The sequence below is a fragment of the Stegodyphus dumicola genome, chromosome 4 (genome assembly GCF_044657685.1).
Source record: "Stegodyphus dumicola isolate Sdum_Otavi_A_Nest chromosome 4, ASM4465768v1".
NCBI classification, from domain to species: Eukaryota; Metazoa; Arthropoda; class Arachnida; order Araneae; family Eresidae; genus Stegodyphus; species Stegodyphus dumicola.
In genome coordinates, this window is record NC_140771.1 from 241641777 (window position 1) to 241667711 (window position 25935).

Sequence of the window (25935 nt, forward strand, 5' to 3'; positions counted from 1 at the left end):
AAGCCCCCTGCCGACATGGGGGAAGTTCAAACGGACACTTTCCACACGTAAAAAAAAACATGTGTATAACTTCCGGGATAGAAAAGATGTGGATTTCTCATGCTGAGACAAAACCATCAAAGACGCCGTTTACGGTGCAATACTGAAAAACCTGCGACACGCTATTCAAATCAGAAGACACAATTTGCTTAGTTACGATGTCATTTTATTGCATGACAATGCCAGGCCACAATCTGCTAGTGTGATTCAAGATCTCATCCAGTCCTTCAGTTGGAAACTAACAAACCCCTCCACAGTACTGGCCTGACCTAGTACCAAGCATACTTGAAGCGATTCTTGAGAGGCCAGCGTTTTGATGACAATGAAGAAGTGAAAAATGCCATAACATCCTGGCTAACTTAACATATGACCACTTTCTCTGATGTTGGCAAATAAAATCTTATTTCTTATGTACGATAAATGATAGATGCTTAGATGTGATAAATGCCTTGATGTGCTCAGTGACTATGTCAAAAGCACTGTAACGTTTATAAATCATTAAATATGTATCTTTGTCCACATCTGTCCCAGTGTTCGTTTACACAATAATGGGATTTACTTTCCGAACAACTCTCATATAAATATGTAGACAAGAGGTCTTATGCTGATTTCTAGTTATCGATCCTTCCAAATGGGGGACTTTTCTTATAAAATTAAAATATGTTTTAAGCCCATTTTACAAAATTACTTTTCACTGGTAAATAAATTTTCCCAATTTTAAATGGAAAAATCCATGGATAAGGCACCTGGAGATTTAACTGCAATGTTATACTATGGAAAAAACTTACAATTTTTTAAGCTCTTGAACATAATACACAGACATATCAGCCTAAGTGCAAGGAAATGATGAAAACATATTGCCAACAAAATATTGAAAAAGATAAAATATATTTCCGAACCCATGTTTCTAAATGTACATTTACCATTATATTAAAAAAATTTTACAACCCTAAAGCTCCTTGCGAAGCCTTACTCCGTTTATTGGTACCAATTTTGAAATTCTTTTTCTCTTGGTTTGCAAAAGAATACAGTACTATTTGCAGAATGCAGTTGTGTATTAATTGAAACATCAGCCATACTTGGAAACTTTGCCACCACTAATCTCCCACCATCAAATCATTCATAAACAATTTTATTACTGATTTTTAGAACCACAAATTTCTGCATTTAATAACTAGCATTTGGGTGTAGTTTCTAAATCTTGAATATATACCTTCTTTGCATTATAACACTTGCCATGTTTTGTTACAGGTAATTTCTATTTAATATCAACAGTATTTCTGGTAGAATTACGGTTTGTTGCATTATGGTTGGTATGCACATTCAAGGAATACGCCAATTTTCATCAAATGAAACTATATGCTGAGAGACAATATTCTTGAAAAATTCAACAGCAAATGCGAAAAAAATACAGAAATCAGTGTCAGGAATTAACTGATTTGAAGATATAAAATATATAACAGTTATACAATTCACTTATTATATAGATGTAAGGAGTTAACATTAGTTAACTTCTGCAAAGAAGAACTATAAACAGTAGACAGAATGAAAATGTACTGGAATATTTTTCTTGGACAAATATATATACTTAATGACACTAAATAAGAAACCATAAAAAAGCTTGTAGTTTAGTATGTGAAGAGCAATGACTAAGAGACATGTATTACTCAAAGAAATCTACATAGTGTCAGATAAACATCTAAGTGTCAAAAATGCCCTTTTCCTTTCAGAGTTTGAAAAATGAATCCATGCTTTAAAGTATTTCTCATTTTTTAACAGACAAATGTTTCAAATGCATTTATAATTTTTTGCTTATTAAAGTCAGTATTTTTGCAGGCAGTGGATATGGTACTAGTAGATTATGAAACTTAATACCTTGGTGAATTATTTCGCTTCCACTAAGATCTTGACATTAAAAAACCTCAGTGATCCCAAGCTAAATCTAGACCAATGACTAGATGGTTAGATGACCTTGAAGACTCAAAAAGTTTGAAAATTAAAAATTGGAAAGGAATCACTGCAGATAGAAGATACTAGAGGGACAGCATGGTTGAGGCAGCTAAACCATGTAAGGTACTGTTGTGCTTGTGAAAAATTATTTTGCATACAGCTGTCAAGTTTTTAATAAATTATGACTTTTTGAGACAGAAGTTCTGTTTAATTGCCATTAATAAAACATACTGGATATTGGCTTCATTAAGTACAAGGGGTGATCCAAAAAAAAAGTTTACAAGGCAAATGAAAAAGTATTTATTAACAATAGAAATAAGATACAAATGGGAATCAAGAGACACATCTGGCCTTCAATTTTCCACATAGTCGCCAAACCTGTTTAGGCATTTGTCAGAACGTTTGACCAACTTGTTTATCCCATCTTGGTAGTAATCAGGGCCCTGCTCATTAAACCATTTATAGGCAGCTGTTTTCACTGCATTGTCTGACGTGAACAGTGTTCCGGATAAGTATCGCTTCAATGCCGGAAAAATGAAATAGTCACTTGGAGCCAAATTGGGGCTGTATGGGGGGTGATTCCAGACCTCCCACTTGAACCTTTGCAGCAATTCCTGAGTCTGACGAGCTGTATGGGGCCTGGCATTGTCACGCAGAAGAATGACGCCTTTGCTCAGTAATCCAGGCCGTTTGCGTTGGATGGCTTTACGCAATTTCGTTAAGGTGGCACAATAACGATCGGCCTTAATGGTATGGCCACGCTCCAAATACTCGATTAGGATAACATCAGTCGTATCTCATAAAACGGTTGCCATCACTTTACAGCAGAGGGTATGACCTTAACCTTTTTCCTCGTCGGTGATCCAGCGTGTTTCCACTCCATCGTGGCTCTTTTGGATGTGGGGGTGAAGTGATGAACCCATGTTTCATCACCGGTAATGATGCAATCAATGAAGTGTTGGTCGTCTGAATGGTATCGCTGAAGAAATGAGAGGCTGCACATCATTCGAGTGGCCTTATGCTCCGCGGACAAGGCACATGGAACCCAGCGGGCACAAACTTTGGAATATCACAACCCATCGGTTACAATACGCTGAACGTTACCATAATTCAGGTCCAACTCTGAGGCAATCTCACGCACGGTTACTTGTCAATCCCTTTGGATGATTTCTTCAACACATGCCGTGTTGATATCCGTCCTTGAAGAACTTGGACGGCCGCTTGCTTCCATATTGCGGTTTTCCACATGCTCCCTGCCCGCTTGATAAGAACGACACCATTTCTGCTACCTGTTGTCTACTCATTGCTTTGTCCCCGTATACTCAATGATTTGTCTGTGAATTTCGGATGTGGCCACATTCTTGGCCCATAAGAATCGAATTACGGCTCGCACCTCTATGCGAGACCACTTTTCTAGACGTCGTGCGAGTAATGTCGCTCTTAAGTGTCTGTGTACTGACGCTACTTACTCATAGAACCGCTGTAGGGCAACTAGCACCGTCTGTCAACCACCCTGGGTGGAAATATTCGCTCCACAATTATTACGTTTCAAATGTTTCTGCTTGTAAACTTTTTTTTGGATCAACCTACGCATTTTTATTCAGAGATTTTTTTGGGGGAAGCGTTATCAGAAATGACAAATCTAATCATTTTGCTTAATGTTTGAATACAGCAAATGAAGGCTTCAGCGTAAGTTTCATCTGTATTAAACTGACAGTGTTTATAGGGATGAAATTTCAGAACATTCTCTTTCTGTAACACTTCTTGAAAGTATCTCCAGATAACAGATTTCAAGTATTTCCATTCTGCTAAGATATTACAGTCAAACACACTCCTGACCAACATTCAAACGTTCAAGCCAAATCCCAACAGTTAACCTCCACTAATCACCATATCATCCAAAGCAGCAGTATTCTGGTTTGGAAAGCCATAACATATCTCCCAAGTCATCTGTCAAATTCTGATGACATTACTGCTTTACAAAGTATACAGTACAGCAGAAAATGTTTCTACAGATTTTCTCCTTTACAAGAAAAATGATTATTACAGAATTTGTTTTTATAAACTGGTAGCAATCTTTTGTGTGATCATCAAATTGAAGAGAAAGTTATACATGTTTTTAATTTCAAAATTTAGGCTTGAGTAAATTTTCTCATTAAATTACTATTATTCAAACAACTTACAAGTAAGAAAAATACAATAAAAAGACTTGAAAAGCTCTGCTTATAAATTAATTATACCATAACTAAAAAGGATCTGTTTAACCCTTTGAAGGGCACCATTATACAATATATATCGTATATATAATATTGTGTATATAATATACATCTTTACATTTTAATAGTTTATGATATAATAATTTGTTTATGATTAACTAGCAAGCTGTTTAGGATTCAGTACAGTCAAAAGTCGTTAATTCGGACACCCATAATCCGGAATGATCTATAATCCGGACCTCAAAGCTACAAACTTTCTGCGCATGCGTCGTGTTGACGTAAGACCTTTACCGCTGCTAATTTGCGTGTGTGCGTGCGCAAAATACGTTTACGAATGCGCGTTTAATGTATAACGGACGGGATAAGCTAAGCTAAAATTATCTAATTATCTATTTCAGTTAATGTTGCAGATTGCGTTGTTCCTTAATCTTCGAATTGGATCCGGATTATTATTTTTTGCAGACTGTTAGAGCAATTTTATAAAAGTAAGCTTGAACTTTCGATTATGTCAAATAGAATTTCCAATGTATATTTACTAATATGTAAAGGATATACAAAGCGAAAGTATCTTTTGGAGTCCATTAAACAAAAAGTGGAATTGCTGCAAAAAATGGATAAAGTTTATCTAAACTTTAACGTGTGTTTATCTAAACTTTGTTTATCTTTAACGCTGCGGTGGCAGCGAGCATTGAATTGGAAGTTGATCTGTCAACACTATCCTTATCTTAAGGGCAGATGTTTTTATTTTATTTGGCTTATAATTGCTTACTCAATGTAGTATTCAATCTTGTCTTTGATATGATTTAAATCAAGTGCCTCGTCATTATAATTCATTCGCTTCCGATAGCGAAGAAAGTGACAGAGGTTATTGAAAACGAAAAAATTTCGATTGACAAATTAGTCGGTATTCTCGACACAGCAATTATATCACTTGAACAGCGGAACTTTGTAACTGAACAAGAAATTATGTCTGTTTATAGAATTAAAGAGAATGTATTATAACATAAAAAACAAAGCAACTTAAACAACTTACATTGAAAGAAATGTTTAATAAAGTAAACAAATAAATATTAAGCTTTTTTTTTGTAAATTTTGATACCCTTTAAATCATAATTGTTCTTTATTTCGTAAATTACGGTTTCATATTTTTAATTTTATAATTTCTGCATGCCATTTTACCAGATTTAAACTGATGATCTATAATCCGGAAAATCGATAATCCGGAATCGCCGAAGTCCCGACGAGTCCGGATTAACGACTTTTGACTGTATTATGTTCATGAAGGGATGGGGAGTTTACTGACCCTGCACTAGGGCTAAATACAAGTATATTTCTTTCTTTTTATTCTTTTTTACTCCATACGAGTTTCCTTCGTCTCTATTTATCTAATATTTTAACTTCAGCACTTCACCCTTTCCCAAGAGAAAGACTAAAGACTCATCGCTTTCATAATTGCCATCTGGGGTCAAAATTTTACACAATTGTAGGGGTTAAATGTGGCATGTTAGACCCCAAAAGACACCATTGCTTTGTGTTTTCCAAAATCCTTGAATCCAACGAAAATGAAAGGAGGTGATTGACAACTGATTTGTCATTCAGGAGTCACGCCTTCTTCCCTTTGTGTGGTGTGATAAGATCACACAAAGAGAAAGCTCACTTAAAAATACCGGAAATGGAAGTGCACTTAGGTCTATCTTTTAGTGTAATCATAAAAACTGCTGATTTGAAAGCATACTTTTATTCTTATCGTCTTTGTTAATTTCAGATGAAAGACTAGGGAACGCAAGAGAAATTTAGGGTTAGGTTACAAATACGTTTTTTTGAAATAAATTTCACAGTTGGTGAAATGAGGGAAAATATTTCTAAGACCCATTTTAGATACAAACTAGAATTTATCCAAAAGTTGAAAAGAAGACCCTAGGAGGCCAAAGGGGTTGAAAACCGGAATAAAAGCTTTGAAGTGTATAACAATGTTTCTTCCTGAACAAAAAGATATATTACAACCTATACTTACAAAAAATAAAAAAGGGGTCCTTACGGTCCTCGATAATCTAAAGTGTGTGTGGGGGGGGGAGGGATTCTTGGTATCATAGCATGAACCCTGATTTTTTACACATTATCTAAAGCATAAAATATGACTTCAAAAATGCAACTTACTTTCTCATCCGAGTCCTAGTGTTTAATTTAAATTTTTTAAAAATTTTTCAGCTGTTATATCTCCTTGTAATATTATACTAGTTCAGTTGCATCATGATACGATTTATACATGCAGTGTTATATTTACCAATTTTTTTTATAAAATAATAATGCCAAATTTAAATCAGGTTTAAAAGCTTTTACCCATATTTTGCATAAGTATGCTCAGCTGTCTTGCATCATCAAAGTGCATAAAAAAATTATTTTTAAAATTTTAAAAGTTTTCGTCTTCAGACTTACATAACTATATTCAAGCACCCATCTCTACAGATGCATATCAAAAGTAAGCAAAAATTAAAAAACAAAAATTAACAATTGGCAGCTACCTGGGAAAAAAATGTCTTAGAGGAGCACCGGTATAAAATATATACCTGCTCTCAAAATTTAGGATTTCGCTCTAGATTTTTTTTAAGTCTCAGTTTTGTGTCCTTAAGCTTCATTCAGACGGGGTTGTAAAGGGCGTAAGTAGTTAAAGCCGAGCTTAGTTGCCAAGACAAACAGTCTGTGCTACGTCACAAAATCTGGTTTAGGGCTCGTGGCATAGGGTTCAAAGTTTTCCACGTTACGCAGAGTTTGGGATAAGTGTCGACCAATCAGAGCGAAGCTAAAAGGAAGCGGTGTTCTACAGAAGATTTCGCTGTCACAAAACAAGCAGAGCGAACGCGGGAAATCAATCGAGCAGGAGAACAGCGCGGTAAGTTGTAGACACATCTATGCATGCGCAAATTTAGCTTCTCTCATTGGCCATGGCTTACACACCGTTCTCGCAAGTGTGAACGGAATTCCCGTATTTTATGCCCTTATGATTACGCCTCTATGCCCTTTATGCCGTCATCCGAATGCAGCCTTAGGGTCCATAAGTTATAGCTCATGCACAATTTTACCACAATTTAACTTACTTTACATACCACTCCTCAAAGGGTTAAAGACATATTTTAATAAAAAAAATATAAAATGGAAGGTGGTTTTATTTATGTGACACATATAATAAAAACATCAAGGAAGCCTATGCAGCCACTCGCAGTAAGTCACCAGAAGATGAAACCAGCACTGATTGCAAGAGTTAAGTAGTTTTAACCTCAAGACTTGGTTGAGTTATATAAATGTGCAAAAAATAGAGATGGTTGATTTACATATTTTTAAACAAGGCTAAAAATCCATTAATAGTACTTAAAGGAAGTACTATTAATGGAATTCAGGAGGAAACTATCTTATATAAAGAAATTACTTCATATTAAAATTAAATATTTCTCTATCTCATCAATGACATTTATAATTTTCCTCTGAACAAAGACTAAGCAAAAGCTCATTAAATTTATTATGATACATGAAACAAACTGAGTTAAAAAAAAAAAATAGCATAAATTTAGGTTAAGTAACATGTATATGATTTGTGACAAGCTTTGACTGAATGAACAAATATACATTTCATTCCTCTTCCCATATTATATTTGATCCCTGAATAAAGAACATATTTTCTACAGGATGTTTGAAAACGGTGGTTTTATTTTCTTAAAATACTCATTATGCTGATTTACAATAAACAGGCTTATTATTTCAGAGACTAAATTGATATAATTTTTCAGCAGACAGAAAAAAGTCAACTGACTCCAATTGATAAACTAGCATTTTGTGCGTATTTAAGCATTGAACTAACACCAAAATAATGAATTTAGTACTAGTTTAATGCTTAAATTGTGGCTTACACTACAGGCACTTAAAAGTTGAAAATTTAAGTCTGCAGCTTATCTGAAGGTATTTTATTTTCCCCCTGCCTTTAAAATTTGGCTAATTTAGGTTATAAGTTATTCATTACCAAAACGTGAATTTACTGCAATATTTTAGCCGGATATGAGCACTCAGGTTACGTTACGGCAGAGCAAGAAGTTCAGACTTGTGTGAAACTCGCCTAATTACGATAGGGTGCACTTGGCGTAAAGATACTGCAATGGTGAACTCCATGGTTTAATCTCTGTTTTCCAATGACCATCTTCATTTTAACGGCCACAAGAACTTTTATTTCGCCAAGTTCCTAGTTCATTCTTGCACATGTCTCACAGTGCTTACTTATTTCAGTGCTTTACTTTATGGTTTGTGCTTGTTGAATTAAAAAAAAAAAAAAAAAAAAAAAAAAAAAAAAAAAAAAAAAACATTATTATGATTCTTACTCAAAGGAAAAATTAGATAGCTGCTTTTAAGCTTTCAGCAGTGAAGAAAGCAAAAGAAATTCGAAATCGGGATGCTACTAGAGAATTTCAAGTTGATAAGAGATGCATTCAATGGTGGAAGTCTGAAGAAGAAGAATTTGAGAAAATGCCCAAAAATAAAATCGCTCATCAGACTGGCATCATCACTTGGCCTGTTTTGGAAGACAGTTTAGAGGAATAGATATATAGCAGAGAGAAAAGGGATTAGCAGTGTCAACAGTTGAAATTAGTCTTGAAGCAAACATTACTGCTCAACAAATGAGCATTAAAAACTTTGTTGGGAGACCTAACTGTTGTTTTAAGTTCATGAAGCAAAAAAAGACAATATCTGTTAGGACCCACATAACTGCCAAACAGAAATTTCCCAAGGAATGGCTTAAAAAAAAGATAATTGTTTTCGAGTAGACATCTAAGAAAATTAAAGACCAAAATTTGAAAGGAGAGCAAATAATTAATTTGGATGAAGTGCCCATTACTTTTGACTGTCCTCTGAGCACAACTGTCCCTTCTACAGGAGAAAGCACTATTTCTGTGTTAATAACCAGGAATGAAAAAATTCCTGAAAGGCATCACTATTTGTGTCAATGGAAAAGGATGGTTGTGCAAAAAAGTGATGTTAATTTTGGTTCAAGAGAAATTTATTGGAAAAGAAAGGTGCTTTTGAATCCAGAATGATGAGTCCATCATTCTGGATTCAATGTGATCCTATTTAGTGGGTACAGTAAAATCTGAAGAAAAAAAATTGGCACTGATGTCTCAGTGATAGCAACTGGCCTTACAAAACTTTTACAGCTACTAATGGATGTGAAATGGCCTCCAATCCTTCACAAATTCTGGATGGAGGAGAAAAGCTTTGTATGAGGAGATTGCTCTGCGGGTCAATAAAGCATGGCAATCAGTCCATTAAATTGGAAATCATCAAAAAAGAAAGTGAAATGAAGATAGCAATGTCGAAAGAAATTATTTAAAATAGGGCTATGAAAGTAACCTTGATGGTCATTTGTGAAGTTTATTTAATTCTGATGTTGATGAGTCAGATTTTGAAGGTTTTGTATACATAAATGTAGTTTAGTTTGATTATAAAATTCTGTTTGGTTACTGATTTACATATTCTTTTTCATAATAGGGAAATATACAGAGTTTACTGAACCCCTAATAATAATGTCTATTAGAAATGAGCACAGTTCCTTTTTTGGCACATTCAAGATAAAATGTTCTCTGAATTTAAATGATATTGCAAATTAGTTTGCAGCAATAATTAATTTTTTATTTGTATAAAAATTTTAAATTTGAATTAGCTTTATATGGATAATAGAATATTTGTTAAATTAATACTTTATAAGAAATATTAGCACAATTTTGGAAGCATTGATGCAGGAACACTACGACGTGGAAACAGAAATACTAATAGCATAGATACTTGACGCCTAGAGCGTTAATCCATTTTGAAGAATAAGCAGTCGAGCTGGATTTAATTCCTTTTATTTATTTAAATTCCCATTTTGTGGGCACAATTTACTTGGCACTCCAAACGTGCCATTTCCAGAACAATCTGGATACTATTGTGATATAAGAGATCATTCCAGAACATGCATGATTGAGGCGAAACGTCTTAACTGGATACAAACTTAAGCGAAAAGAGTGTGTCGCAGTTTTTCAGAGGAAGAGGGGGAGATTCAAACAGTTTCAGTTTTAAGTTTTGGTTTACACTTTGGTGATAGGTCAAGAGGCATCTGCATTAAGGGTTACATAAAATTGCATGATTAATTTGAATGACACAGTTCAGATTTATAGTGCTATTTTAATGACAGAGAGATGAAGTTCCCAAATGAAATAAAAATAAGAGAGATTATAGTGAATTAAATTAAGAAGTTTGCTTTCATATTTTTTATCTTACATATATATAATTGTTTATAATTATGTTATGGAAGGGAATGTTTGAAAGATTATCTTACTGTTGCCACTCTATGGTAAATATTTAAAACAAGCTTATTATAACTTCATTTTGTTCTTCACAACAATGTTCATATTATACATACACAACTAATTATACAGTTTCTTAAATGCAAATAATTTTATAAAACCGATTTTAGTACTGAGAGTAAAATGGATTTACATAATTTAACTTTCTACACATTCCCCTTAGATATAAAAGAATCTAGTAAGTAAAATGTTCATTATGTTTTCATAAGTTAAATATAAAAAGTTTCGCACATTTGCATTAAAAGGCAACTTTTTTTTAAACTAATAGTTTCATGATGCCTTGTTAATATTATGAATTAATTGCAATTTATTTCACAATAGAGACTAAGAAGAAATAAATTTTGCCATTAAAGCTAACATCCTAAACAAAAATTTTAAATGTTAAGTTACTCATAAAACTTACCACTGTTTGAGTTTAGAATATTCACAACTTCAATTCGGTCAAAATATATCATCACACCACCACTGATGAGTAAAAGAAAGAAAATTAATAGCTTTTCATATGGATGAATACAAACATAGCACTCAAAGCACACTTAATTTTTGTAAAACAATATTGAACTTTACGAGAAATATATTTAATTATTTATTAAAATTTACTATTTTATTATTTAATATTTCAAGCAATTTTTTTTTTTTTAAATTGAAAATCACAATTTTGCACATGAATCAGGATATTTTACGCAGAACTGATTTGAAATGCATAAAAACTGATAACCATCCTATGAAATTGATTTTATGGTGATAAGAAACCTAGCTTGCAAATGAGGTATGTCCTATAATAATAATTAATTAAAAAAAAAAAAAAGAGTTCATCTCACACCAGTTACTTCTACCTACTTGGTGGGGTAGATCTTTGCCTCAACGTGAAAACTGACCTCATTCTTGAAAATGATTAAATGTTCTTTGACAACTGAAAATTTAAGAATTAACTTCTGGGAAAGGGGGGGGGAGATTAGAAACTAGATATAAATGATTAGTGAACTAATTACTGTTGGTAAACACATTTTTTGTTTACTGCTTCTACTCTAAAATTACTCGAGTACTTAATATTAGCACAATCACCTTAGTAAAAGTTGCTAAATGTTCAGAATGTGATAAACTCTGGCAACCATGCTAATATCTATTCTTTAGAGCAACTATTCTCACAATTATCCTTCGGTCAAGCAACACGGTCATTTTCTTATGTGTTCTTTTTTGTTATAATCCAAGTCCCAATAATTTTTAAGGACAAATTGTGGTAATTTTTGCTTTAATTCAATCTTAAAATATCGCTCATAAAATGTGCTAACAATGGAAAAAAACTGCCTTAAGTTCTGAAGGGATGCAATATTTTGACTCAAATCCTCTTAAGAGAACAATAATGAAATGAGTTTGATAGATTGCAGGTGCACAATGCCAAATTTGTACAATTCTCCGATTTTTTTTAAGCAAAAAAAAAAAAGATCACTATGCATATGGGAAGAAGAACAGCGCTGAGAGATTAGAGGACGACTTTGTGAAAAATACATTTTATTTTTTATGCATCTCATTATTATTATTTAATAATTAAAATTTGCATTTTTTAAATATGTTAATAATGTTTCAAGACTTATGATAACTATCGATAGTTGAGGCGATGTTCTTTTAAAAAGTTGTGAAAATCCCAGTAGCTTGCACCCGATAAGTAAAAAAGTAAAGGGCCATTACTTGTCTAATTAAGGAGAAAATTGCTTTGCATCTGGTTTTCCTAATTCTAAAGTTTAATAATTTTGTTTGTGGATTGAGAAAAAGAATTACTTTTAATCTCCAATTTCGAAGTGTTTCCAAAAACAATTGCCATTTTATATTATTGCTCCTACATGGAAACTGTACATACAGAAACTAACAGACTACTGATTATTCTGATAACTGACAAAAAGTTAACATTCAATGACTCAAAAATGGAACAGCAAAACATTTCTTTATATTATGTATATATAATCCAGGCTCAGAAAAAATAATTCCTAACATTGGATATTTTTCTGTAGCAGTATTAGTAACGAACATTTAACACATGAAACATATGAAACTTGAAGTACTAGTGCACAATATTATGAAATAGAAGATTTAAGACAGGGTTAAAGATGGATTTAAATTGTGCAAAAAATATGACATACTGATTTGGGTGATCAACAAGTTAGGAAAAATTGCAGTTAATTCAGCAAAATTATAATAGAAGACACTACTGGTATATTTTAATAAATAATAATTACTATCCAAAACACTAATTTCTTTCAAATAGATATACTAGGTGTTCCCTCTTCACATATACACAAAGATATCGAATTTTTAAAATTTTATAAACAAAGTACATAAAAATATGCTTGCACCGTTATAAAAAGTCATTCTGAACAAGTTAATCCTTAATCAGAGTCTTAGCTAGGGTTTTCAGCGCCCAGGGACAACTGAAGATTTCACGCCCCCTACTGCTTGCCAAGGATGGAAAACATTTAATTCTCAAATGTCGTAACATCAGTTTGGCGCCCCTTGGATTCTGCGCCCGGGGACAGATGCCCCCCTCTAGCTACGCCCCTGTCCTTAATTACAAATAATAATTTCTAAATCATTTTATAAACAAGCTATCACATTTGGTGACTGGCGCCCCATTAACAGAAAAGTATCGAGAATTTTCATGTAAAAAGTAGAATATATTTCAGGCTGATACACCAATTAGAATTCATTTTTAATAGAAAAGGACTAAATACAGAATTTTACATTGCCAGTTATATCTGAATCTTATCATATTAGATGACTTGAACTTTCTGATTTTACTTCAGCCAAAGCCAGTATTTCCTACATTAAAAAAAAAAAAAAAAAAAAAAAAAAAAAAAAAAAAAAAATCAAAGCAGATGATAGATTAAGATGTTTGCTGATGCGGAGTTTTCTTTTCTTTAATGAACAGTACCAATGAACTTTCATTAATCCCGAACATTACCCTCTACATGCTTACTACTTTAGACGCGACCATTTGCATGTGTTTTAAGTATTGTTTTGCAACAATATGTAGGGATTATTGAGGCACTATAAGCACATAGGGATAATTACGGCAAACATTTTTCTTATCAATTGTTGCGAGATATAGATTTCACTTCTAAACTTCGCATATACATTTGAGTAATATACCATACTAGAAAAAGGTGGTATGCATGCATTTATCATCTTTAATTTATTTTACATATATTCATAAGTAGTGGACTGTAATGCTAAGCAACAAGGTTTAACACCAAACTTTGCCAAAGGATGTCTTAAAATAAAGACCGTTTTAAACTTCTCATTCAACTAAAAAAGTTTCAAGTGGACCACAGAATACACATTTGACAAATGAAATGGAAAATAATATCATCTGTGCATGAGATATAAAGAAAGAATGGCTATTTCAATGATGTCATACGAATTAAACATGATTAAACATGAAGTGGTGTAAGAGCACAATGTTGAATTTAAAGCCATTTCTGGGCAGAGTGCAAGCACATTATGCAATGGACATGTGCTGCAACATCAACATCTCTTGCTGATAACAATGATAGTAACACTGAGACCCTCAGATTCTGTGAACCATGCTAATAAGGAGAACTAAGTGGGATCTATATATGACCAAGGGAAGTCTTTATCTGTATTTTTAGAAAGTGTTATACAGATTTTCTTGTAATTCATTTTTAAAATGGGAAAGGGTGCCATGTTGGATCCTACGATATATAATATAGTTTCGAGGGGAGGAATACATATATAATCCTATTAGATGACAAATTTTGACTTGTTTCAGCCAATTTTTTTAAAAAAAATATTTCTTAAAATTTCCATCCAAGTGAAGGACTACGATAAATACATAAATTTGAGAGGGAGGGGGGGAGAAATTAGAAGTTCGATTTCCTTCTTTTAATTCTATAGATTTCGGGGCAGGATTTCACCGTTGTCAGAATAATACACAAGTACCAAAATTATTAAAATTTTGGTACTCGTGTATTATCTTGACAATAGAGAAATTGTTACCAAGCAGCATGATTAAACATCAATTATGGATAAGCATGATGCAACAAGACAGTCATAATTACTGCACTTTCATTTGATTCAACACTGATTATTCTCGATAAGCCATGTTTTGTTTTTTTATGAAGAATATAAATTAACTGTTATTGCTGCATTTTCCCCTTGTCTTTTGACAAAAATTATTAAACTTAGAAACCTGGTTTCTACAGAACAGCAAGTAAAGAATTATTTTCAGAGTTACACCAAAAAAGTGTGTATTGATGGACATGATATAGTCAGCTGAACATAGCCGATAAAAGAATAACAGATTTTAACTACCACATGTGATAAGGTTCTACTCATTAGCATTCTAAACACAGCTTCTGGTAAAAATGGACAGCCTAACAAAATAGTAGAAATTGACAAAACTGTTTCTACAAAGCATATGTAATATTTGTTATTTATTAAATAAAGATGTGTTAGCTCCCTTATAATTCTGGCGCAAGTTTTTGCGGGATTTCCATCAAATTTTCTTTCGATAGTAATAAACTTTCATGGTTGACAGATAAGTACCACAATTTTTAGAAATAAAAATTCATTTATTTGTATTATTTGTAAAAATTTTGGATACAATTAATGAAACTCTGAAACTCCTAAAAAAAAAAAAAAAAGAGAAAGAACTTTATTTTAGATAATGCTTCTTATAACAATACAACATTATCACAATAATAATAATAATAAAAACAAAGAGAGAGAGAGATTTTTAAATATAAATGCATAGATTTATGGAAGCATTCAAGCCCAGCTTATGAAATATTTAGAATACATTTGATTTTGATTATACAAAATAACTGCATATTTGATTAGTTTTGATAAGAAAAATTATTAGACCAAGTTCCATGTTATTAATGAAATTTGACACATTAGGGAGAAACTGGTTTTTCAATAATATTAAACAGATGAGCAGATTGTATATTTTGTTTGTCATGTCTAGAAAATTATCCTGCTTCAGGGCTTGTACACATTTCTGCACATGGAAATTAAGTACTTTTAAGGACCATTAATGAAAAAAATTAAGGACCCATCAACAAATGCGAACTGAATGAATTCAATTAAAGATATTTGCTATGCCTGAACTTCACATTCGTAATATCATTCTAAAAATAAAATAGATCCACTAGTAGAATGCATTATTATTACACATAATTATAAAACAAATTTGAGAATAAAACCAACTTTATGTGGTTTTATTCTCAAAAACTAAAAATGTGGACTAGAAGTGAAAGACTACACAATTTAGTTTTAATCTAAGCTAGCTCAATAACACGTCATAACAAACTCGCAACTCATCATCATAACAAATTCAAATATCAGCCACAATAATGCAAAGATGAATAATTGCAAATTGTCAGAGCTGGTATGAACTAACGCAGCATGCAAGTGGAGGCCAGAAACAAATTCTGTCTTACAACCCCAAAACCTTAGTTTAAAAACTATCTAAGTGATCTGCATCCTAGTGAGAAAACAGAAAGGGTAAATTATAATAAATGCTGAAATTATAAACAACTGCTTAATTTACATAATAATAACTGTATATATATTATATATTGAAGAATAATTTTCTTTATGTATTCAGTTTCTTTCTTCAATAAGGTTCCTCTTTGTTTTAGAATTTTTTGATTTAATTAAAATATTTCTGTTAATTTAAAAAACTAAAGGAATTTAGAATGTACAGGAAAAGGTGCTAGATTTACTTTTTTAGTAACATGTGTACTCAGAATAAATATGAAATTATATATGGTAAGGGACATATATGGTACAAAGCCAGTGTGACAGAATGTTTAAATTTTAGTAACATACTTAGAACAAAAATTTAGAAATGGCAAAACTTTTAAAATTTAGGAATGCACTAAGCAGCAAAACTTAGGATCCACAGATATTGCATCAGGTGGGAAAATGCCTAGTGCCAGACCTGTGTATGATGCAATGAGACATATAAGATAAATCTTTTAAACTGTCAGTTTTCAATTTCTTCATTAACAGAAAAATTCCTTTCTATAAATTGCCTGTCCATGTGACAAGATTAGAAGCATTTTTGATATTTTACATGCTTGTGTCTAGTGGAAAAGTAGAGAAAATAAAGGGAAGATAAACATGCTAATAAAAAGACTTCTAGTATCAGAAGCAAAGCATTTAAATATTGTGTTTTCAATTTTTCTTCCAAAAATTCTCCAAAAAGTAAGAAATTCACCACAAACTTTCTGCTAAATACATCATCCATATTTGTTAATACCAAGAAGACATTTTTTTTGGAATATTCTAGATTCGTGGGTCTATAAATCTTGCCTTCAAATCCTTCTAAACTTTTCAAGTTGCAATGTCTAACATGTTGTCTAATGTTAATAAGCTGCCAAATTTGGAACCGTTTAATAAAGAATTCACATTCCCAAAAGTGAAAAGTTGTTTATAAGCTCTTCATTAGAAAAAAATGAAATAATTTTGAAATACTTATGTTTCATTTCTTGCTCAGGAACTTGAGTGTCACACCATTTATATTAAAAATAGGAATACATTATAAGAAACTCCAAAAATATTTCTCCAAAATGCTAATTCACATTCAAAATGGCAGTCGTAAAAACAGACAGAAATTTCAGGTGATTAAAATTAAGGACCTCCTGCCGACTTTCGCCAAAATTAAGGACTGTACGAACCCTGTGCTTTACATGCTTGGCCTGTAATAATTTTCTTACAATTTTAAGAGCATTTGAGAGAACACTCACAGTCACAGTTATAAAATATTAATTCATACCTTGTACCACATGGTACATTTTTTACTTCATCTGTTTGGAGAGTGACCTATTAAAAAAAATCCAAGTTTATTTTATTTATTTACCAACAAAAAGATTATTATTTCACTAGAATAAAAATCAATTGTTGGGTGACAGAAAAAGTTCATACTTGATTTTCATAGATGCTGATGTTTCTTTTATAATCATATTATTAACTGAGTGATTTAAATACATTGTGAATGAACATAAGCTTTAAAAAAAAAAAAAAATACTTAAATTTCTTAGCAAGGATAATATTCAAAATAGAAAATGAAAAGTTACATTTTCATCTGTTACATTAGATGAGTTTAAAAAAGGAGTAAACATTAGAACTGCAACAAAAAATATTCAAAATGTTTATATAGGACATGCTCTTCCTCTTAAGGACAGTTTAAAAGCAGTGGCATAACTATAGGGAGGCAACGGGGCAATCTCTGTCCCCCAACGCAGCATCCAAAGAGCATCACATTAATGCTACACATTTTAGGATGAAATGTTTTCCATTCTTGGACTACAGAAAGGGGCGCAAAATCTTTAACTGTCCCCAGAAGCTGACAACCCTAGCTATGCTACGGTTTAAAAGCGGTTTAGTTGATTTTAAAATGACGACTTCTATCTAATTGATAAAACTTCTCTCTGGGAAATCTTTCGGCTTTGATAATAATTTCATCTGCAATTTAGCTAAGAATAATTCACAGATTATCACCAAAGAGATTGCTAAGAGACTACATGTTGACAATTTCGACAGAATCTACGGCTAATGCTGAATTGGGATCTTGTGTGATTTCAGATGAATAATTTTTTATAAGCTCCTTCCATGTGGCCAATGTGGAGAAGTGCTGCAATACACCCTATTCAGTGTTGAAATCCGAGCAAAACCTCTAACTTTGGCTAACTGAAAAGGCATCATCTTTCAACATAACAATGCTAGATCACATGCTGCTCAACAGACACTGCAAAAACTTAAGAGTTAAAATGGAAAGTCCTCCAGCATATATTCAATTCCTGTGACTTTACCCCTTCAAATTTTCACCCCTTTCATTCTCTGTAAAATAATCTGAATGACAAAAAATTTGATCCTCTGCAAGAAGTCAAAAAACTACCTCACCTTTCCCTGAAGTGATACCAAGTAGTTTCTACAAAGAAGAAATTCGAAAACTTGTAAACAATGAAAGATAGAAATGATGAAGAGCACATTATTAATAAATACTGTTTTTCATGAAAATGCACAATATTTAATTTGGTTTCAAATTGGGCATGAGCTTTTGCAATCAACCAATAACATTTCAGCTCAAAGCAAGTGTACACTATTAGTACCCAGTTCTAATCTTTTAACCACTTGCGCTAAAAAGATGTGCCACTCACTTCGAGATGCTTTTGTCTCAAATTGGGAGCAGCATGAACACCACGTTGATAGGCATTTATCACAAAAATGAAAATAACGTGGTGCACACGTTGCCTAACAACGGGATTGCTTATTTCTCGAGTTACAGCTCTGGATTGCACTCACAGACGTCGAGCGGCGTAAATGAGACACTTTACCCTTGTTATATTGTAGCATACGGCACCGCAACCGTGAAGTTTAGTCGTAGTGCAAGTGGTTAATGTTTTTGGTTTATTTGAAACATGGCAAGGCACTCGTGGGCTACCTGCCTAAGGGTAGGGATACCTTCATTGAAGATTTTCCAAGGGAAACTGGTTTTTATATATCTTACACATGGAGAAAACCACAAAAATGTCAATGGAGCCAGCCTGTTCACCCGAGTTCAAACCCAGGCCAAATTACCAGAGTTCAGTCAGCGACTTCTTTACTGCTTGTCCATTTGGTGAATTAAATCTTTTAAATGAACCTATGGTCAAATTACTGTTAGCAATTTATAATAAATACAAAAGCATTTATTAACATGCTATATTTCCCCAAAAATAAGATTCAACAATTCAATACTTAAGGAAGATAAATTTTATTTCTACAAGAATTTAAATGAAGAAAAAAATGAGAGATATCTTAAAAAACTCTTGTCACTGATTAAGTGTTCAATCCAAAGCCAAAATCTATTCACAAGTTCCAATCCAAGCCAAAATATAGCTCTAATTGCATATTTATTTCACAGACATAAACCTAAGGTTAAAAAAAAAAAAAAAAAAAAAAAAAAAAAAAAAAAAAAAAAAATCATAGATAAAATTTTTTTTCTCACAGCATCCATTACCAATATTTTATCATGGCAGACTGGAGATTAAAAACTATTAATTACCCTTGTGCTCAAGATCAATGAATTATGTAGATCTCAATTTATTAAACACTTCTAAAGTAATACACAGGCAAATGGGAATATCATCACTGAAAAGAAATTTCTAAATGAAATAGCATTAAACAAGATTACTTTAACACTCAAGTCGGGGATATATGTGACCAGGAATAAACTACTCATTTCTGTCTTCTTTTCTGTTTCTTCAAGTCATAAATTTTACAAATCAACCTCAAATTGGAAAAAAATTATGAAAATAATAACAAATAACTATTAACACACACACGTATATATATATATATATATATATATATATATATAAACTAAGGATTAGAATTTAAAGCCTTATCAAATACTTTATTTTTTTTAATATGGTTATTTTAATTAAATGCATGCTAATTTTAATTTATCAACTAAAGCAAAATAATTTCATGGTTGGATTTTGTTTTGATTTCAAAACACAAAGGAATACACTTTATGGACTTTCATGGAAGTTTAAATGTCAACTTGCATAACTGTAAAATGGACAAATAATATCAACCCATCTTACTCCTAAGTATGGTAAATATAAATTTATATGAAGGTTTAAAATAAGTTTTCTTATTAACATATCAATCGGGCAGTTACATAGAGCTTAAAAATATAACAAACCAACTTTCACAGCTTGAGGAAAATTTGGAACAAATACTTGAATCAAATATTAAATACAAAGCAACACATGCCTACTAAGCTTTGGATTAGCCCTCTAGATTTCATGAAGCAACTATGGCTAATAAAACAAAGTTCATAAAGTACTTAAGTAAAGGGAATTGTAACAAAATAATTAATTAATGATAGTTCCCAAATGCTCTTCCTCAAACTACAAAAACTCTGCGCTTAAATAATTTAACTAATTTGCATCCTATTAGGAGTAGATGAAAGCAGAAGTGATAGATACCACATGTAAACAAATAAGATGACTGTGTTAATTAACATTAAACAATTTCAAGTAGGGGGAGAATACCTGAATTGAGCGGTATGTAGTGATAAATGGCACCATCATATGAAATCCAGGTGTACTTGTTTCTTTTAATAAAGCACCACCCTAATTAAAAATAAATAAAATATACTTAATGATATGCCAAGAATATAAGTAAAAATAATATAACATCTAACTTTCTAATCAACATATATGAACATTAACTGCATTGTCAATAGCATCATTTAAAATTTATATTACAAGTTCCTGTGGTTAATATAGGTAATACGCAACTTGTGCATGTTCTGGATACTAAGGATAAACATGAAGGCAACAAACAATATTTTTAGATTAATCATGGTTACCTATCTGCGCATATGTATTTCTTCTACCTTTGATTTAAAAATACAACAGTTTTTCGTACACTCTTATAGTTCATGCTTCTTTGGCTAGTGAAAAATTTTGCTTCAAAATTATAGAGAATTTTCATTGCAAATATTTACCACGCTTATTATTTTGAATCTCCCATTAACTGAAAGAGAAGATATATATTAAAGAAAAAAGTATTTAACCAAACAGAAAGAATTTGTGAAAACAAATGTAGCATACAATTATATGCTGCAAAATAGGTACCTTATATTTATTATTAAACACACAGGATAATTCGGTACTTTTCCGTTTCGCCGGCGCAAATCTCTCCAAGCAGACTTTATTGGCGACAACACATAGCATACACATATAAAATGTTAACAAATGTTGGTTCTAAGAATCTTTTATTTTGAGGGTATAAACATTTTAATATCGTTTAAATTTTATAAAAAGCCAATAAATAAATAAAGACAATAAATTTGTAAAAAGTCATTAATTTAAGAATTTACTATGCTTTCATGGTAAAACGTCCTGATTCACGTGACCCCAAGTGATCTCATCTCACGTAAACTACGCTACAAAAATCTAATTCTCTCAGTAATTATCTACATTAATTTCAAGTTAAATCTTAATTTGGAATACAAGTTTAAATGCAAGAATTATTTCAATTCGTATAAATAGCTTACTCTGAAATTATGTAAAACCGCAGAGCTTTATTTTGCTAGTGCATTCTTATTAGATATGATGAATTTAACCCTTGACTTTGCCTTTTCTATATTTTTGCCTTCGGGTGAGCGGTGTGATTGCACCCTAGTCGACTTAATTAGCTCGAATGGCCTTAGGGCACAAAACTGAACTCTCTGGTAAAAATTCTATGTAATTGTACGCTAGTAGTGAAAGAAACAATCAATTTGATAAGAAATGGCTGTGACTTGTTTTGAAATGAGGCGTAAAAGGTTACCAGCGAGGATATTCCGTTTGGCATCAGTTGTACCATTATTGGCGACTTATCACCTGCGCCGGCAAAACGGAAAAGTACCGATAATTCTTAGCTTCTTTTTTCATTGATGAAAGACTAAAAATAGTAAGCATAATGAATATTTTACAAAGAAAAACGGTACTTACGTATTATCGCAACCAGGTTGGCGCGATTTGTAAGTTTGAGTAAAAAAGTATGAGTAGAAAGAAAATGTACATTTATTAATTACAGATAATTTTTAATGCAGTTTTTTATATTATTTTGTTTTAAAATATAAAATAGCAATTAAACCCTTCCGGTTTCGAATTTGAATAAGTTGCAGAATTATTTTTTTGGCGGAAATATTTTGGCTATTGCTTTTAGCACTGATTGAAAACCGTTTTCGGCATAACCATGTACACGTCGACTTATTTTTACTTAAAAAAAACATCATAGAATTGCACAAAAATGGCATTGCGCACACTCTTGACTTTATCCATCTACACTGCTATTTTCTCATAAATTACAAAAATTTGCACGAAAATGCAGGAAAATTTTGTGAATCTCCACATGCTCTTTTTACAAAACTACATATAACACGTAGGGTTGCCGTAAGTAGGGTCGCCAAATTTGGCAATTTATGCGAATTTTGGCCTGGTTGCATTAATACGTAAGTACCAGAAAAACTGCTTTATTGATAAATTGCAGTTACGGGGAAAAAAAAAAAAAAAAAAAAAAAATAAGGGATTTAGATCATTAACTGTTCTTACACATGTGCAAATTGGTAAATGTTAGTTTCTTTTACATGCACAGATCAGTAACTCTTTGTTTCTCATCAATTCAGAAATGTGTCAGAGCCACCTTCTTGTCAAGGCCGCTTTAGAAGACAAGTACTGTATATTTTCTAGTTCTTTGATTTACAACAAGTTATATAATAATCAGTATTTCCACATTAATACAGCCATTTTAGCAGAAATCAACAAATATTTAAAATGTGCCAAAATCAACAAATATTTAAGTCACTGTAAGCATCAGTTTCTTTCTTACATGCACTTTTTGTTACATTTCAAATTACAACAATTTTTATAGACAAATCATGATATTTTTGTCTTAAACTCTATTTAAAAAAACATGCTGGTGTAATCTGTCACCAATGGAATAAACTGCAGAAAAATGTCTGCAAAAATATAGTATGTTGTTGACAGACTGCTAGGAAAAAATTGCTTTGAATCTATTAACTGCCAAGAAATTTTACAGCTATTGCTAAGTGTGGGGTTCCACACTTTTATCTAACAACTAAATGCTTAATTTCGGTAACAGACACTTAAGAATCAAGAAGGGTTAATTGCTCTTTATTACTCATAATAAGAATAACAGCTGGCCCCTTTCTCAGGGCGTGCAGCAAAACCTCCACCTGGGCTTGAAGTCAAAATAATCAGAAAGAAGAACTTAACTAATGCTTAACTAAAGAGATATAGCTGAAGCTATAGCAAACGTAAGTAGTTGGACCCAAAATATCGAATTATCTAGCAAAGCTATCAAGGGCCAGTAATACGGCCAAGCATAGTAACAGCTTAGAGAGATGTGGCCAAAAGGCAAATGCGCTCTAGTCAGAAACTCCGAGGCTTTCTCACAAAGTCCGTGGAACTTTGACTTAAATACTACTCTTATACATTTGCATCAAACACGATTCTAAAAACACATTCTGGTAGGAAATTTAGAGGATTAGTAGTAAGCTGACATTAGGATAGATAGGAAAGGAGCATTAACTTAAATAACTTAAGAACTTGGTATAAACCTTACAAAAGTAAAACTACCACATTCCGATTGATTTTTTGGATAAATACCTCATTAAAGTTTAAAATATATATGTAATAATTTGTATGTTTAAATAAATAGTTTTCTTAATAAGTTATCATTCGTGCTCTGTTTAAAAAAAAAAAAATGCTAAACTGCATGAAGATGGTTTTGTTAATGCACAAGTACCTAAAATTCTTGGATGTCACAGAATTGATCAATAATACATAATAAAATACATTATTTATAAGAGGCAATAACCTATCTCTCTCTGAAAATATAACATTAATAAATTTCATTTCTGAAACAATGAAAAACTGAAACAATACTATTATATTATATCAACTAAAAAAATTCTAAACTGCAACAAAAGAGGACAGTTATACAAACACGTATATTTAGTGTAAATATAAAAACCTCTTAAATTAAGTGACAGCTTTTAGGAAAAAAAAAAAAAAAAGGCCTTTTTAAAGTTCATTTAGTAATTTTATAAATAAATATATAATGGATCCCAGTCTGCACCAAAATTCAACCAAGACTGGACCAAGTTTATTAAATGCTGGGTACAATGCATTAGGACAAAAATTAAAAGGTCTAGTTTATTAATAATAAAACCTGTTTTAATATATTATTTTAATTATTAACAAACAACATAACAGAATTATGGTACTTTCCTGTTTTCAGGCTGCCGAACATAAAAGCTGATACATAAAGCTTCCATATATTTTATATACATAATCCTCAATGCAAACATTTTTAATTGCCCAATTTATGCTATTCTCCGACATTTTTGCTTAAAAGAATCAAGAGAACTGCAAAAATTTAGCACTGTGTGCATTGAAGATTATACACCTTATCACTGCACAGATGTTCATGGCATGATATAAATATGCTACATTTGTCCTGTTCACAGTAAAGTATTAGAATTATTTTAGTAATAGTTTGAATTATTTTATTATTAACAAATTACATTATTCAATTAACATGCAGTAACAGAATTTTTTAAAGTTATTTTAAGATTTGAAGAACACACAGTAACAGAATTTTTTAAAGATATATTTTGAGATTTGAAGAAGAAACTTACCCTGTAATATATACCTACATGACCTGAAAAAAGAGAAAAAGTGTATAAGAAATACTGTTTTAAATTTTTTGATAACTTTTACTTTTGTATTATTTTCACACATAAAAAAATACAAAAATTAAGAATTCCAAAATTAATATTTTTAAAAATACACCAAGGATCAAAAATAAATTCTTACCTTCTTCAATTTTATGCAGGGAAAAATTACAAATTATAAATAACAAAACAGCAGCAACTGCAGCAACTACAGCCGAAGGTGTAGCCATATCTGAAACAATAAAGCATTCATTTTAGAAGACATTTATTTATGACATTAAGAAATATATTCTGATGCAAAACATTTACAAATATATGCTTAACTAAGGAAACCGGTACTACTAAAATATATGCCAAGAAATAAGGGGAAAAAAAATGTCAAACTTTAAATATTATTCCAAGAGTTACTAATTTATTTCATGTTTTCTTAAAATTTAAAAACAATGCCAGGAACTATTCATTTTTTAATATTATTAATTATTCAGAAATACATGAAATTTGGTAAATGTTGAGAGAACTATTGCTTGCTCTAGAATTAAAATATGCAAGGTTCAAACATCTAAATACAAATTTATAAGAGATGACTTATTTTAAATAAATAAACTTAACACTAATTTCCTGCCTTTTGCTTTACTTATCCACTCATGTTTCAATTTAAATATAAATAGCGATTCCAGATAAATATTTCATAAATCATACATTTAGAAATGCATAGCAGTTTTCATTTACTTTAAACTATAGATTTCTGCATCAGCTGTAAGAAACGAATTATTCAATACATTATTTTCAATAATGCCAGGGGTGGCCAAATTTCATTATGATAGGAGCCACATGGTAGATTTCGTGAAAGTGATGGATTTTCCAAGAACAGCTAATCCACATTTATATTAAAAAATAATTAACATTTGAAATTAATGAGAATTTTGCCTTTTTATGTAATTTATATGGCTGCATAAAAATGTCAAACTTTATTTCTCCTACCTAGTGTTCAGAAGCATTACAAATTTGAAACTACTGTACGATATATCCGAGCAGTACTCAGGTAAAAAACAAGTATTTTCTTCTCATTTCCTTTATTTTC

At 31.6% G+C, this 25935-nt stretch overlaps 1 protein-coding gene across 1 annotated transcript in view; it reads right to left on the minus strand.

Annotated features, from left to right (window-relative positions):
- LOC118193463 (erlin-2-B-like) overlaps positions 1 to 25935 on the minus strand; it is a 59981-nt gene that overhangs the window by 21585 nt on the left and 12461 nt on the right. The window contains exons 2-6 of the mRNA XM_085816143.1: positions 24997 to 25086; positions 24819 to 24841; positions 20656 to 20736; positions 17388 to 17434; positions 10995 to 11056 (exon numbers count right to left, since the gene is read on the minus strand). Of these exons, the coding sequence (XP_085672269.1) occupies positions 10995 to 11056; positions 17388 to 17434; positions 20656 to 20736; positions 24819 to 24841; positions 24997 to 25084 (301 nt within the window). The 5' untranslated portion in view covers positions 25085 to 25086. The remainder of the gene's footprint in view (positions 1 to 10994; positions 11057 to 17387; positions 17435 to 20655; positions 20737 to 24818; positions 24842 to 24996; positions 25087 to 25935) is intronic.